Source organism: Notolepis coatsorum (genome assembly GCF_963971535.1).
Source record: "Notolepis coatsorum genome assembly, chromosome: 9".
Classification (NCBI taxonomy): Eukaryota; Metazoa; Chordata; class Actinopteri; order Aulopiformes; family Paralepididae; genus Notolepis; species Notolepis coatsorum.
This window is the reverse complement of record NC_140173.1, coordinates 101,903,150-101,920,071: the sequence shown is the minus strand read 5'-3', so window position 1 is coordinate 101,920,071 and position 16,922 is coordinate 101,903,150. Positions and strand designations below refer to the sequence as shown.

General features: G+C 43.0%; 1 protein-coding gene across 1 annotated transcript in view; it reads right to left on the bottom strand.

Moving 5' to 3' along the window:
- The window catches only part of LOC311233987 (sprouty-related, EVH1 domain-containing protein 2-like), an 81,168-nt gene that overhangs the window by 33,806 nt on the left and 30,440 nt on the right, over positions 1–16,922 (bottom strand). The window contains exon 2 of the mRNA XM_084321062.1: positions 10,965–11,163. Within this exon, the coding sequence (XP_084177188.1) occupies positions 10,965–11,163 (199 nt within the window). The remainder of the gene's footprint in view (positions 1–10,964; positions 11,164–16,922) is intronic.

Below are 16,922 nucleotides of genomic sequence, written 5' to 3'. Positions count from 1 at the left end.
TCCCGCACCATATGGTGACCCACAACAGTAAGGACAGGATCGTTTTTAACTGTTCATTCCAGTACCAAGGCCTGTCCCTAAATGACCTGCTTCCTGGACCTACACTCGGGCCAACCCTGCTCGGTGTCCTCCTCAGGTTTCGTCAGCATGCCGTGGCAGTCAGTGGCGACATCAAAGGTATGTTTCACCAGATCCGCCTGCTGCCTACCGACAAGCCAGTGCTGCGCTTCATCTGGAGGAACATGGAGATGGAGAAGGAGCCGGATATCTATGAGTGGCAGGTACTTCCATTCGGGACAACCTGTAGCCCCTGCTGTGCCATTTACGCCCTCCAGCAACACATCCAAAACGACACAGAGGGCAATTCCAACTTGATAAAGACAGTCGAGCAGTCCTTCTATGTCGACAACTGTCTGCATAGCACACACTCCGCCGAAGAGGCCAAGCGTCTCGTCGATGAACTCCGCCATCACCTACAGACGGGAGGGTTTGAGGTCCGCCAGTGGGCAAGCAACGTGCCTATGGTCATCGAGCACCTTCCGCCCGAAGCCCGCTCCGAAAGCAGCGAACTGTGGCTCTCCAAGAGTAGTAGTGATCTTCAGGAGCCTACACTGGGCCTACGCTGGAACTGCCTCAATGACTCCCTGGGCTATAAGCATCGCCCTGTGGAGACCTCAGCACCTACCATGAGGAACCTCTACAGAGTACTTGCCTGCCAGTACGACCCCCTTGGCTACATTGTACCTTTCACCACAAGAGCCAAGGTCATCATACAAGACCTTTGGAAGGAGGAGGTCGGCTGGGACGACCCAATCCGACCCCAAAGCCTGCTCGACAGATGGCGCACCTGGGAGCAAGAGATCCCTCACCTCATACACCTGGAGTTCCACCGAGCCTACGCTCCACCACATGCGAACACCTCTACTTTGACCAGGGACCTCCACATCTTCTGTGACGCGTCCGAGCGTGCATACGGCTCTGTCGCCTACATGCGGACCATGGATGACCAACAGCAAGTCCACATTTCCTTTGTGCTCGCTAGGTCTCGGGTGGCCCCCAGGAAGCAGCTGTCGATGCCCCGACTCGAGCTGAGCGCTGCCCTCACAGGTGCCCAGCTTAATGATGTACTTCAAGCCGAGCTCACCGTCCCCATCCAACGGGTCGTCTTGTGGTCGGATTCCACCACAGTTCTCCATTGGATCAAGTCAGAGTCCTGTAGATATAAGGTCTTCGTGGGCACACGAGTTGCGGAAATCCAGAACCTGACCGAGCCCGATAACTGGAGATACGTGAACTCTGCCTCAAACAGCAGATGACATCACTCGGGGCCTAACCTTGGAGGAACTGGTACGACCACATCGATGGCACAAAGGTCCAGAGTTCCTCTACCTACCTGAAGACCAGTGGCCTACTATGCCCTCTGCTCATCCCGAGTCTGACGGCCACGAGATGAAGAAGTCTGCCATAATCTGTCATGTAACCACCTCTCCCAGTCCTCTGCTCCCTGCCGTTGAAGACTTCACTTCATGGAAGGATCTCGTCCAAGCAACAGCCAGGTCCCTTCACGGTGCGGCTGACGCCCAGACTACAGATCAGCCCTACGAAGCAGCTGACGTCCTCAATGCCGAGAAGGTCCTCCTTACACGAGCCCAGCTGGACTCATTCCCCGAGGAGATCAAGGCCCTCCAGTCTGACCGACCTCTTCCCTCAGACAGTCGTTTGAGCTCCCTATCTCCGGAGTACGACAAGGCTACAGGTCTCCTCAGGGTAGGCGGTAGGCTGCGCAGAGCCGAGAACTTGGGGATGGATGCCATTCACCCAATCGTCTTGGACCCACATCACCCCCTGACAAGGCTGATCATCCAAGACTACGATCAAACTCTTCTCCACCCCGGGCCTGAGAGGGTATTCGCTGATCTTCGATCCCGATTCTGGGTTCTACGAGGAAGAGAAGCAATCCGCAAGCATCAACACACCTGCCGAGAATGTCATCTGTGGCGAGCAAAGCCCGACATGCCTAAAATGGCCGACCTTCCGCCCTGTCGCCTGCGTCTCTACAAGCCCCCATTCTATTCTACAGGAGTAGACTGTTTCGGGCCATTTCACATCAAGATAGGGCGCCGGAATGAGAAGAGGTGGGGGATCGTCTACAAGTGTATGACTACACGCTGCATACACCTTGACCTCCTAGAAAGCCTGGACTCTGACGCCTTCTTGATGTCCCTGAGGCGTTTCATCTCACGCCGCGGCACACCTTTCGAGCTCCTCAGCGATAATGGCACAAACTTTGTCGGAGGAAACAGAGAGCTGCAGGAAGCCTTTGCCGAGATGGAACCCAGACTGAAGGAACAGTTAGCTAAGCAGAAGATTACGTTCCGCTTCAACCCGCCGAGCGCACCGCACTTTGGTGGAACTTGGGAGAGGGAGGTGAAGTCGGTGAAGACTGCCCTCAGAGTCATCCTGAAAGACCAGATAGTGTCTGAGACCGTCCTCCACACAGTCCTCATCGAAGTGGAGGGCATCATGAATGCAAAGCCATTGGGCTACCTCTCCTCGGACGTTGCAGACCCTGATCCCGTTACCCCGAACCTCCTCATCATGGGACGCCGTGACTCGTCTCTACCTCAAGCAGTTTACGACTCCAGTGACCTCCTTGGGAAACGTCGCTGGAGGCATAGTCAAGTGCTGGCCGACCACTTCTGGTCTGCATTCATTCGCCACTACTTACCGGGTCTACAGGAGAGGCAGAAGTGGAGGAAGGACGGCAAGGAACTGTCACTAGGCCAGGTGGCCCTAATCGTTGACCCACAGCTCCCTCGGGCACTCTGGCCTGTCGGGAAGGTCACTCAGACATACCCTGGAGCTGACGGGCGCATCCGCACCGCCGCTGTCCAAGTGAAGGACCGAACATACCTGCGCCCTGTGTCCCGGTTGGTGCAGCTCCCGAGCCTCCCGGATACCGAGGACCCCAGAGACTTTCCCGTTTTAGTTCAAAAGGTCTAAGTAGACTTTTGGGTGCGGCTGTGTAGGAAAGCCCTGCTAATAAGACTACTTTGTTTTGTACTGACCCTTTAAGAGTTCCTCCCCTTTAATGCGAGCGAGCTGGTCTCAGTGTTATTGTCTGACGACTACTTTGTTCTGTACCGGTCCTCTAAGAGTTCCTCCCCTTTAACGTGAGCGAGCCGGTCTGAGTGTTATCGTCTAACGACGTGCTGTAGTAGTTTACCCTGTCCCCCTGGGATAACGTGTGCGTCAATGAACACAACACACCTGGAAATCTATCAAATAACAACCAGTAACTGCAGCACGCCTCTGTGTAATTCTTTAACGGGTGTTACAACCCCATAGTGTCCGCCAGTTCCATCAAACGCACCCTGTGGAGGCCCTAGCCCTCCGTTTCAGTCACGGTTCGATTATTATTTTTTTTAATCATTTCAGATAATGGTTGAAGAAGTGAGTCTTTAGTCGACGGCGAAAGATTGGACGGGATTCGGCTGTCCTAACTGGGATGGGTAGTTCTCACACACACAAATCGAAGTAAATATATATATATTTTTTTTTTTTTTTTTTTTATACTTCGATTTCTTTTTAATGTTCGAAGCTTGTGCCATCGAACGAAGCTTCGAAGCTTCGAAGTATTTAAGACAGCCCCAGTATGTCCTAGTTCAGCCCTTTGTTAAAAACCTGGGCGTGTTCTTCGACCCCGAACTTCACTTTGATAGGCAGGTGAACTCTGTGGTGAATGGGTGTTTTTTCCAGCTTCGGACCATAGCTAGGATCAAGGCAATTCTCTCCCCCTCAGACCTTGAGTCATTCACGCCTTTATATCATCACGACTTGATTACTGTAAATCCCTGTACCTGGGGCTTAAGTCGACCATGGCCCGCCTACAGCTACCCCACAACGCCGCTGCTAGATTGCTCATAGGTACTCGGAAGAGAGCTCATATCACCTAAAAATGCTTGATTTAACCCTTTGATGCATACAGTCACGCCAATATGATTATAATAGTCCCTGCAACATATGTTTGCATTAAACCATGAAGATGCTTTCAAAAATAATTTAATAAAAAGTTTAGAAAAATTTACTAAGAGTAGTCTACTCACACTAATAAAATAATGAATACATTTTTTTCTACTGTAAGACAATTTATATAAAAACTTTTTTACAAAAATACTTTTGCACAGTACTGTGTTTTCCATCCACTTTAGCCCAAAACACACACACTTTATATATACACACTACTGTGAGAAAATAATAATCACACACAAAGGGATAATGGCTGTTATAGCAGACTTAACCAACCTGTTCCACACGATGTGAAAATCCGCCTAAAATATATACCTAGGTAAATGGAATATTGCTCCACTTCTACAAGGGCTATTTGCATATTCTTGGTATCTAGGTACATCTATGGACCTCAGGGAATATATTCACAGTGTCAGAAATATTGTGTCCATTACTAGGCTTGCTTAAATTGTGATGAAACAAAGAGAATATGAATTATGATTTTTCTTTGCATCTTTGACAGTGAATAACACCATGATAATAATGACCAAACTTAGAAAACTCGTTCAGTACCCTCTTGAGATCATGTGTACAAAAAATCTAAGGAAATTAATAAAGGGAAGATGATTAAACCGAAGGTTCTGTAGATACAGTACTGAATTCTCCCATCCGGACCAATGCAATTTGAAATATTATTATAGAATATAGAATATGATGCTTATACATTACCTTATTATAGCCAATTCGCACATTTATATATACATATATTATCTTTAAAATGCCCAAGTTCAATTTGGATTTAGTATCACCAGGCATGCATAAGAACAGATAATGAAATCTACTGTAATCTAGTGTACTTTTTAATTTTCCCCACAGTGCAACCGTTTTGAAACTAATTTCAGATCCAATTGTTCCTACATGCCAACAATAGGGAGGAGAAACTAACTGCGTTTCAATATTTGTCAAAAACGTTACCTTTTGTGGCTTATCGCGAATCATAACAGTTATCGATATGATTCATTCAGAACGCTGAAATTTGAAACCCCACAGTATCTGACAGGAAGTGTAGTTCGGGAAAAATTCCAACGCTGGTCGACAGCTATGCATGGCCTCTACAAAATGGCAGCAAAAAGACTACAATTCCCATGGTTCAAAATGTCCATTTCCGTTTCCGTCTTGGAATAGACTTCAGAAAATCGAAAACTTAAAACTATCTAATGGCACTTTTAACCTATTGCTAAACTAACGTATTGATAATATACATTCTACATGCTTTTGTTGAAAATGTTTGACAAATCGCAACTTATATGCAATATTAAAAAAAAATATGGATTTATGACCAGATGTAATTGTTTGGGTCGGTACCGACCCTGTGGGGTGGAACAGGTTAATGAATTTAGAATATTTCAGATAATGAAATTAAATGTTTATCATCAACTATCCAGTTAGTATTTATATTGTAATGTTTGGCTACTTTAAATAATTGAATGTAGAGAGAGAGAGCGTGATGTTTGAGCATCCTAAGTTGCCGTAGTTGATGATGTCACACGACACCAGGATGTCATTGTCAACACAGAGTTGGAACCTGGCGCAGCCCGATGCATAAAGTGATATAAAGAAACGAATAGCCAATAAATGTCAAGCCTCGTCAATATACACCCCCCCATTTCCTCACTAATGTAACTGGTGCAGCGGAGTCACGTTAGAACGTTAGTTAGCTTAGCGGCTAACGTTAGTCCGTTGCTCGCGTCAATTCAATTGCATGTCATTGAAGGTCCTCGCAGGTCTGTTTCTAATGGAATGACAATTGCTTGTCATTAAAGGTCCGCACTGGTCTGTGTCTATAATGAAATTAGAGGAAAATGCTGCGCTAAAGCAAGTCTCATCTCACCCGCGGGGGCTTAGAAACCGATGCAACAACATATACTCGATGTTCACGATATGATTGATTGATGTTTTTTATTTTTGTGTCTTACATACAGGTGTATGCCCAGCCCATATGGGCTTACACACATAACAATAAGTATATAATGGTCTACTTGACAAATTATGACATATAGACAAAGATGGCAAAAAAATATATATACAATAAAACGTAATATAAGGCGGCTGGGTGGCGCAGCGGACATTGCGCTCGTCACCAACGCAAGAGACACCGGGTTCAAATCCGGCTGTCGGCGTTGCCTCCGGCTTGGGCCGGTTGTCATACTGGCTCAATTGGCAGAGTCAGCGGGTGGAAGTCGATGGGTGGTAATCTGGACGTTGTGGACAGCGACTCCTACAGGTCGGCTGGGGGACGCCTACACAGCAGAGACAGGAAATAGCGGAGGTAGTGTGAGCCTCCCACACATTACACCTCGCCAATGAGAGTCCGCGCTGGCAGGTGAAAAGATGTGACAGGCTGCCTCCTCGTGTACCGGAGGGGACACGTGATGCAAGGCTTCTATCCTCCCTACAACCGACCTGTGGGGGGCATATGCGAGCAACGTTCAAGACAGGGGAGGGGAGAATTGGAAACGGCGAAATTGGGATGGGAGAAAAATAGAAAATGAGAAAAAAAGTGGATAAAAAATAATAATAAAACGTAATATAACACAAGCTGTAAGCAATGTATATAAACAAAGATATATAGTAATTTACTACATCTCATGTAGAACAAGCCGCAATACATCAAGTATACTCGATATATCGCCCAGCCCTACGCTATAGGATAGATTTCAAAGTTATTTTATTGGTCTACAAAGCTCTTAATGGTAAGGCCCCCTTTTACCTAGCAGACCTCCTCACCCCCTATACCAACGTCAGGGCCCTCAGATCTGCTGATAAGGGTCTCCTAACCACCCATAAGACCAACTTCAAGTTTGGGGGGGGGGGGGGGGGGGGGTTTGCTATCGCAGCCCTGACCTCTGGAACAGCATCCCCATGTCTATCAAATCTAATTTGCCCCCTCCATCGAGTCCTTTAAATCTAAGCTCAAAACTCACTTGTATTCCTTAGCGTTCCCTGACTCACTGACTCTTGCCTTGTTTGTTTTGATGTGTTCTGTTCCTTTGTTTGTATGTTGGTTGTTTATTTTGACATTAGGAGTACTGTCTTAGCTACACGGCCCACTGTCAAGCACTTTGGTTGACAAGTGTCATGTGTTTAAAACAACGCTGTATTTCAACCTGATATCAGAAAACAACGCTGTATTTCAGCCTGATATCAGAAAACATAGCTGTATTTCAGCCTGATATCAGAAAACATTGCTGTATTTAGGGCTGTACCGAATGTAATTTTTTAACATTCAAAGCTTCGATTGAAGTATTCGAACGAAACTTCGAATGTCTATAAAAAAAAAGTACTTACAGCCTGATATCAGAAAACAACGCTGTATTTCAGACTGATATCAGAAAACAACTGTAGACTCTGGATAACTGCAGTATTCTAGCCCGATATCGGATAACTGCTGGATTTCAGCCTGATATACAGTAAGCCTAGTGCATCCCTATTACGGGCTAAAATATAATATTGATATCTGAAAAAATTATTTGCCCCCTTTTTTCTTTTTTCTACACGTTAACTCGAATCGAGACAAACGACGGTCCCAGTCTATATCGTCCATTAAAAGTAACGGATCGGATCGCTACTCCGCATACCCAGAGCCCAGGTTGTCTGTATCGCTCCTGAAAAGGTGGTATCGGTGCGTCCCTACTTGCAACCTCTCTCCTCGCTATCGCCTGAATTGCAAGAGAGGGAACTTTTTACTGAGTTTCTCTGACTGTATCGTAATAGACCTGTAGGAGAATAACGCTTCTAGCACTACGGCCTCCAGGCCTCCATTTATTGTTGAGCCCCCATGTCAGAAAAATACAAAAACTGTAAAAAAAAATATTTTTTTTTTTACTACCGGTATACACTTAAATGAAATAATGTATTCGAGATTCTCTTAAAATAAAATTTATTTTTAGAATTTTTTTATTCTTAAACTAATTTAATCTATTGAATAACGACCTGTTGAATGCAACTACAGTTCAATATCTTAAACTAATTTAATCCATTGAACCGTAGTTCAACAGGTCGTTATTCCTCCGACTTCTCCGTCTCTGGTCTTTCAGAAGACCAGCACGCACGCACACAGAGACGGCTCCCCTCCCCAGTCCCTGCTCGCCCCCACCCTCTTTCTACCCTTTTTCTACCTGAGCTCTCTCGGTCTCTGTGTGTTAACTAGCGTTAGCTCCGCGGCTAACTTTAGGTTACACCGAATTAAATGAATGACTAGGTTCTAAAGCATTGGGTTAGTTTTCACTGCACATATAGAAACAGTCAAACAGTGGGAGCATTTCGGGAGCATATGACCAAAAACCAGGCAATTTCAAGCCCTTAACACATCCACCGCCATAAACGGCTTACAACGGGTTTGCTGATCATGCGAATTCCGCCAATCCACGGTGTACGACGTTATTGAGATCATATTTCATTTTTTCGCCATGGTATTCATAATTCCGCCACCCAGCCTCTGCTGAGACAGTGGGACTCGGCACAACCGTGCAACGCTTCAATACCGCCGCCGGGTGGATGATCGGGCGAGTTACAACCGGACATGGATCTCTGGTGATCTCGGTGCATCTCGGAAATCCGTCCGGCAGTCACATATTGTTGCGGGACTCTAGACACACATCAGTGTATATGGATCGCTGCCATAACTCAATAATCGATATGATTTGGCCGTTTATTGCGCCATACAAACCGGAAATGGATCTAGTCGATCGACGTTAAATAAGTGGTGATCTTTTTCCTCCAGTCACATCTGCGAACGGTAAGAGGACGCTGACGTCATTTTCAAGGTGATTGTACATTTCTTTATTTACAAACCATCTGATCAATAAATCAACCATAAAGCATTTACTGACTATCACGGAATTATAAACGACCCCCCCCCCCCCCCATTCATCCGCGCATGATGAGTCATAACTTTTAGGATCGTATTCAGTTTGATTTTTTTATATAGCGTGTATCGTGAATAAACTGCAATCGATAATCTATATTATGTGATTAGGCCTATAACTAGCGTTCTAGGAATTACTGCAGAAAACGATAAAAACACTTATATTCTACACGGTATTTTCGTATGAATATATGAATGAAAAAGTATAACGTTCCTACATCCTGAACGATAGATAATCGATGTTGAATGGGCCATAGTAATGTCAATTTAGCAATACAATTAAAAAAGGTATAGCCCTGCAAAGAAGGTGAACATCTCCATAGGCTTAGACTGGTGGCAGTGATCATACATTGATGGATAGAAGCGTGGCAGTCAATGTGCTTAAGGCAGGGGTGCCCAACCTTTTTTGAACCAAGATCTACTTTTTAATTTACCACCTAGCCGAGAGCTACCAGCCAAAATTGTATATTGTAAGCAGTCATTTGAGGCTTTATAAAAGCAGCATAATGAACACAAATCTGTCAGTGCCGAGTCCGACCTCATCTTAAATAACAAACAGCATTGCTTGTTGTAGTTAACAAAGAGAGGCAGAGTTGATTTAGCAATTTTTTTTTTTTTTTTTATAATCGAATTTTATTAATCGAGATCTACTTGAAATCAGCCCGCGATCTACCTGTCGATCGCGATCAACTGGTTGGGCACCACTGGCTTAAGGAATCAAATAGTCTGCTCTATGGCTGCATGCTGGCGCTAACGTTATTGTTTTGAACTGTCGGAAAAACATGGTAGCGATAAGAGGAATCGATAGTCACGGAGGCATGCGATTCCAGGAATCTGACAATTAGGAACCGGCTCCCAACGGGAACCGGTTTTTGATTCCCATCCCCCTAGTCACATTCCTCATGAATTACCGCGCTGCTCTGAATTTCTACAGAGCCGTAGAAAGTGTAGCGAAAAAGTGCTGAATAACTAGAGCTCTTTTTCCACTTCTGTTCAGTAATGTTTATTTAACTTTTTTCGTAAAGATCTTAAGTGGTCTGGAATGGCATGAATTTGTTGGTCCTTGAAATGTTACTCTGAACTTGACAGTGTTAAATTTATCAGGTTGTCAGTCGGCTCGGTTTCGGGAGATACCGGATTGTTGCTTCTCGGTAAAAGCAACGGATGGCTAATTTCTTTTTTAGATTGCCATGACCACCGTGTGTTCATGTAATTAACTCTGCGTCTTTTTGAAATTTGAACAAGATAACATTTGGTTTGTTTTTGTAAATTTGCTAACTGTCAAGTTATGTTTTCAAAGTACTTTATCTTTTTGTGTAAATGTGCATAAATACCAATTGATCAACTCCCATTACATATAATTTTATGTAAACATGTCATGTTCATGAGTTTTGTGAAGGAATAAAATTCTGCTTTTCAAAAAAAAATATATATATAATAATAATAATAATAATAATAATAATAATAATAATAATAATAATAATAATAATAATAATAATAATAATAATAATAATAATAAATAAATGTGCTATATAAATAAATTTGATTGATTGATGAGTCAGAAATGTTCTGGGAATACACTGTGATCATGTTTAATATAAGATAAGATATTCCTTTATTGATCCCCTTGGGGAAATTCAGGCATCATAGCAGCATGGGGGAGGGGAGGTACAGGTATGGACAGGGTAATAGTAGAAGACATAAATACAGGCAATACAATGATGAAAATTGTATTAACAGATTGGAGAATGGGTACAATACAGTACGGCTCAATACACACAATTGTTAAGGGGATGCAGACCAGAGAAAGACTTGTCTTGTTTACATCAGGGTCCCCCATTTTCAATTAATAATAAATTGTAAGTAAGGGTGCAATTACCACCGCGCAATCCATTCTTAGTGGATCCCGCCCTCAGTGATCAGTATAGGACTGTAAAATGTAGCCCAAATAAGAGCCATAATGCAACACAAATAACAACTCTTTAGCTTGAAGTTGTGTGTGTGTGGGTATGTGTGTGTGTCTGTTTACCTGTTTGTCCCGTATTCTCTCTCCATGGATGAGGAAGTGACTACTGCGTGCTCCGAAGCCCAGGGTGGGTGCCAGCTCGGGGGCCAGGAGCCGGCACACCCCTACCCTGGTCAGAGCGCCCCCATCCTGGGCCAGCCAGCCCCCGCTCGAGTCGTCCCGCGTCATCACCACCGCTTTCACACGCACGATGTAGCAGTCACTGCAGAGGGAGGAGAGGAACGTGGTTTTAACTATTGTGACATTTATTCCATGGTCTAATGCCGGTTGGGGCCAAAGCACCTGATGATGACGGTGGTCTACGTGTCATCCGTCTGTCGTTTCCCAGAAACACTGATGTTACACCACCATTAAAACAATAAAACCATTTTGGGGTGTTGCTGGGAAGGCAAGGCCCAGCCGGGTGAAGGCAGCCTACCACAGATGTACCAGCCAGCCTACCACAGATGTACCAGCCAGTCTACCACAGATGTACCAGCCAGCCTACCACAGATGTACCAGCCAGCCTACCACAGATGTACCAGCCAGCCTACCACAGATGTACCAGCCAGCCTACCACAGATGTACCAGCCAGCCTACCACAGATCTACCCGTGACTCAGCTTCCATTAGCTCATCTAAAGCCCACGTACGTAGTCATATGGTCAATGGTGCTAATAAAGTTCTATAAAAGGCCCTAATCTGGCGGCCGGGTGGCGCAGCGGTCTAAGCGTCTGCCCACCACCACAGAGACAGTGGAATCGAATCCAGCTGTGGTGCTTCCGGGTTGGCCGACCGTCCATACTAACACAATTGGCAGTGTTAGAGGGTGGGGAAACCCGGCGAGGGTGGGTCCTGGTCGTTGTAAAACAGCGACTCCTACAGATCAGTCGGGGCGCCTGCACAGCGAGGTCGGATCCTGGCGGAGGTAGTGTCCCCCACACGTTACACTCCCCCAGTGGGAGTCTGCGCTGCCAGGTGAAAAGAAGCGGTGGGCTGGCTACACATGTGTCGGAGGAAGCGACGGTAGGGGGCAGAGCACGCAACAACCAGGTAGGGGATTGGGAATTGGCATAACGACTAACATTGGGATGGGAGAAAAATGGAAAAAAGGGGGAAAAAGAGAAAGTAAAGAAATTTATTAAAAAAAGGCCCTAATCTATACAGCTATCCCTCAAACCATACCAGAACGCAGCAGTGTCCAGGGGCACCTCCCCTACCTGGCTTTCAATAGACACCACAGGCTGGTCAACAGGGGTCCTGGAGGGGTCCCCACTCCCCAATAACATGAGAAAGAGTTTGAATTCACTACTAACCTTCTTACCGTCTTCTACTATCATGCACTCTTCCACTAAATAATCGTCCTCATCTATATTATTACCTACTATACTAATATGTCTCTACTCTCATCATGCACTCTTCCACTAAATAAGGCCTAAAAGAAAAAATTGTTTGGTTCTGGTTGCCGACCGACCCTGCCGATTTAGGTGCGACCCAATTTATTTTCTGAGTTTAAAAAATATATATATTATTCTTATTTTTTTTTTTTTTTTTTACAATAAAGTTTCATACAAATCTTAGTCAAACCTTTAGTATTATGGATATTAAACATGCTGGCAGAGTACATGCATCCATGTTGTCGTGAACATTTTAATTAAATAAAGTAGGGATGTCGGATATTATCGGCCTACCGATATTGGCATTAAAATGTGATATCGGAAAATATCGGTTTTCACAAAGAAAATAAAAAAAATAAAAATAAAAAATGTCTATAACCTTTATTTACCCAGGCAAGCAAGTAAGAACAAATTCTGATTTTATTTATTGTCAAAAGTATGCATAATGTTATGTTAATTCCACAACAAGACATATGTAATGTTAATTACCTGAAATTATTCAGTTTTTTGGGGGGGGAAACCCTGCATATCTCGGTATTGGTTGATATCAGTATCGGAAATTAAGGGTGTGTTCACACCTGAAAGTCCGGGGATAGTCCGGACTATCCGTGGATAGTCCGGACTTTCTGGTGGACCAAATGTGAAAATGATACATTGTTTGATTTTAGTCTGCGTTCACACTACCCTGTTTGGTGCGGATCTAATTTGTAAACAAAGGACATGCTGTCGCCAAGTCGTTCATCTATTGGACTAGCACTCACAAACGTAAACAGTTGCCGACAGCGTCTCTTGTGATAAAGCAGAAAGATAGTCATTACGAGCGTGGCGCAAGTCAACTAGAGAGTAGAGAGAGACTGTCCGCGCGCGGCGCTAGTCTAGAGAGACAGAGAGGCAGAGAGAGGCTGTCCGCGCGCCCGTCATTCATTTGAGTTGGGTCACGCGACCGCCGCCACTAGGCACCAGTCACTCATTTGCTCTAGATTAGATACTATATAAAGTTCTATCGCGTTCACACCAACAGCAAACGAACCATGGTCCACTTTGAAACTAACCGAGTCCCAACTTTTCAAGAGGACCATGGTTCGGTTGTTTGGTCCTCATTATAGTTCGGTTTGCGTTCATACCAGTACAAACCAAACGGACTATCGATCTAAAAGGGACCATGGTCCACTTAAAGTGGACCAAACAGGGTAGGTGTGAACGTGCCCCAAGAGTTGGACAATATCGGTAAAAAAAAAGCCAATATCGAGCATCCCTAAAATAAAGAAATTCCCTATCCATAGTCGCTGTGGGAATTTTTTTTTATTAAAAATAAAATTAAATAAATTCCCTACCTACCCATGGCCTTAACTGACAACCAACAGGAACCAAACAATATTTTTTTTTATGCCTAATCGTCCTCATCTATATTACTACCTACTATACTAATATGTCTCTACTATCATGCACTCTTCCACTAAATAATCTTCATCGTCTATATTACTACTAGTACCTACTATACTAATATGTCTCTACTTCTACTATCATGCACTAGTCTCTACCACTAAATAATCTTCCTTGCCTATATTACTACCTACTATTAGTGTTGTCAAAAATATCGAAATATCGATACATATCGATTCTGAATATTTAAAACGGTTTCAATACTCATTTCCCGCAATATCTATATTTAATTATTCATATTTTTTTTTTGTATAAGGAAGTTGCATTGTTCATTTCAATACCTGTAATAGTACAGTAGTCCACACACACATGTGCATTCAGTTAAGTTGGAATATGACTGTAATACAAACAGTTCAGTTTGTCAGGTACATGCAACACAGATTACAGTGTTTACATCTACAGTGTTTACATCTGATTGAAAAAATACCATGTTCTGCAATAAAAATGATTGAAGTGAGATGAACAGACTGAACTTTATTTTATTAGATAAAACATGTTGACAGTTTTACTTTGCAGTTGAAAAAATTTAATAAATTAAATTTGATTAAATCTTTTTTTTTACGTCATCTGTTATGATGAATTGAAAATGGGGGACCCTGATGTAAACAAGACAAAAGTCTTTCTCTGGTCTGTATTGAGCTGTACTGTAGCCATTATGCAACCTGTTAATACAATTTGCAATCAATCAATCTGTTATGCTTAACACGCAGTATTATTAACTTTACTTAATTTCTAAGATTATATCATTTAGTTATTTTTATATGTGATCTAACAAAGGGTTTTAAAATATATATATTTATCTTCTCTTATAGTACCAGAGAGAAGCTGAGGAGAATCAACCAGCAACAAAAGCAAAATTTATTTAAAAATATATATATATATTTATCTTTTTTTTCTTCTTTTTTTTACATTTTAAGGTTGAACCTTTTTCCCCGTGGTATCGAAAATGGTATAGAATATCGATACTTTTCAAGGTATCGTATCAAAGTTCGAAATTCCAGTATCGTGACAACACTACCTCCTACTATACTAATATGTCTCTACTATCATGCACTCTTCCACTAAATAATCTTCCATGCCTATATTACTACCTACTATACTAATATGTCTCTACTATCATGCACTCTTCCACTAAATAATCTTCCATGCCTATTACTACCTACTATACTAAATCTCTACTACTATGCACTCAACACTGCAGCACCCAAGTTTCAACACTGTTTGATGAACATCGTTACTCAGCTGAAACAGTTGTACTCTTCCTGCTGACTTGTCGTACAGAACCTGTAGGTCGCTTTGGATAAAAGCATTCAGCTAAATGACTAAATGTAAATGTTCAATAATAGACACCATAGTGATTACCAAAGTGGGGTCCAGGGCCCCTTGAGGGGTCCCCAGTAAAATGAGGAACATTGATTTCACTACTAATTCATTCATTCAGTCCTACTGAGAGATGTACGTAGTCGTGTGCCCCCCCTTCCCACCGTTCTCTCCCCACTAGCAGCAATAGGAATAGGAAGTCATGGAATTCTTCACTGAAAACAAAAATCTTTTCATACGGGCCAAACTCTTGGGGGCCCAGTTAGAACCCCTGCTCTGGTTCCATTCCACTTCACCCTTTACTTGAAGCCTTCTTAAAAAAGGAGATTAATTGCATCGTCACCTTACATGTCTCTGTAAGATAGCACAGACTGTATGTTGACAAAGCTGATTTATATATGTTTACTATACATCGACTGGTCTCAGGTCAGTTTGTGAAAGGGGAGAGCAGTGAACGGAATGTGAAGCTTTCAGGGAGACACCGGATATATAATAAAAAACTCTTAGGAGACGATACACACAACAATCATTTAGTCAGTTAAATACACGGATACACAACAAAATCCACAAAATCAATATAAAACACGGCCCATGAAAACAATCCTGATTAATGCCATAATGATCCTTTAGCCTCATTTGACCTGATGGTTTAATGTGAAGTAACAGCTCCGTCTGCAGGGCGAGTGACACAGCCAAACCATCATATCCCACCAGGGGTGGCAAAAATGATTGAATAAATAAAAAAATTATTATTATCTTTTTTAAATCGACATTGAAGCGTTTAATTTCAATCGAATCGATTTAATCCATGCCTTTTCTCTGTGGATGCGTGAAGATTTTTCACTAAACATTATTTCTAGTTTACCTCCTGTCCTGGAGATGTCTCTAGTTTGTCTCTGGTCCTGCAGACATCTCTAGTTTGTCTCCTGTCCTGCAGACGTCTCTAGTTTGTCTCCTGTCGTGCAGACGTCTCTAGTTCGTCTCCTGTCGTGCAGACGTCTCTAGTTTGTCTCCCGTCCTGCAGACGTCTCTAGTTCCTCTCTGGTCCTGCAGTAGTAGGGCTGTCCCCGAAGCCCGTTTTTGGGCTTCGAACTTTGTCAGGGTTTTTCGAACAGATGTACGAACCTTCGTTTTTAATAATTCAAAAAGATTATATTTTTTTATATATATATAAATATCCCTAAACTAAATCCTCAATTTGAATAAAGTGATTAATCGAATAATTTTTTTTTTTTTTTTTTATTCAATCAACTTTCAATACTATAATATTAGTGTAGCCTGATCTTTATCTGCAACTGTGAAGAAAAAAACCCATTGGTTTAAACAGAATGAATAGACTCATACAGAAAATATATAAAAAAATAAAAAATTAGAATGTTGATTTAGAATTTGAATGCCAACTTAACGAACGAAGGTCTGAACGTTCGAACGTTTGGGCTCAGCCCTATCCTGCAGACGTCTCTAGTTTCCTGCAGACGTCTCTAGTTTTCTGCAGACGTCTCTAGTTTGCTGCAGACGTCTCTAGTTTGCCTCTGTACAAACTAGTTTGCCTCTGTACAGTATAGACGTCTCTAGTTTGCTGCAGACGTCTCTAGTTTGCCTCTGGTCCTGCAGACGTCTCTAGTTTGCCTCTGGTCCTGCAGACGTCTCTAGTTTGCTGCAGATTAATAAAGTATCTATGTAACCTTTTTACAGACTCCTGATGCATTACTGATGTAACCTTTTTACATGCTCCTGATGCATTACTGATGTAACCTTTTTACAGACTCCTGATGCATTACTGATGTAACCTTTTTACAGACTCCTGCTGCATTACTGATGTA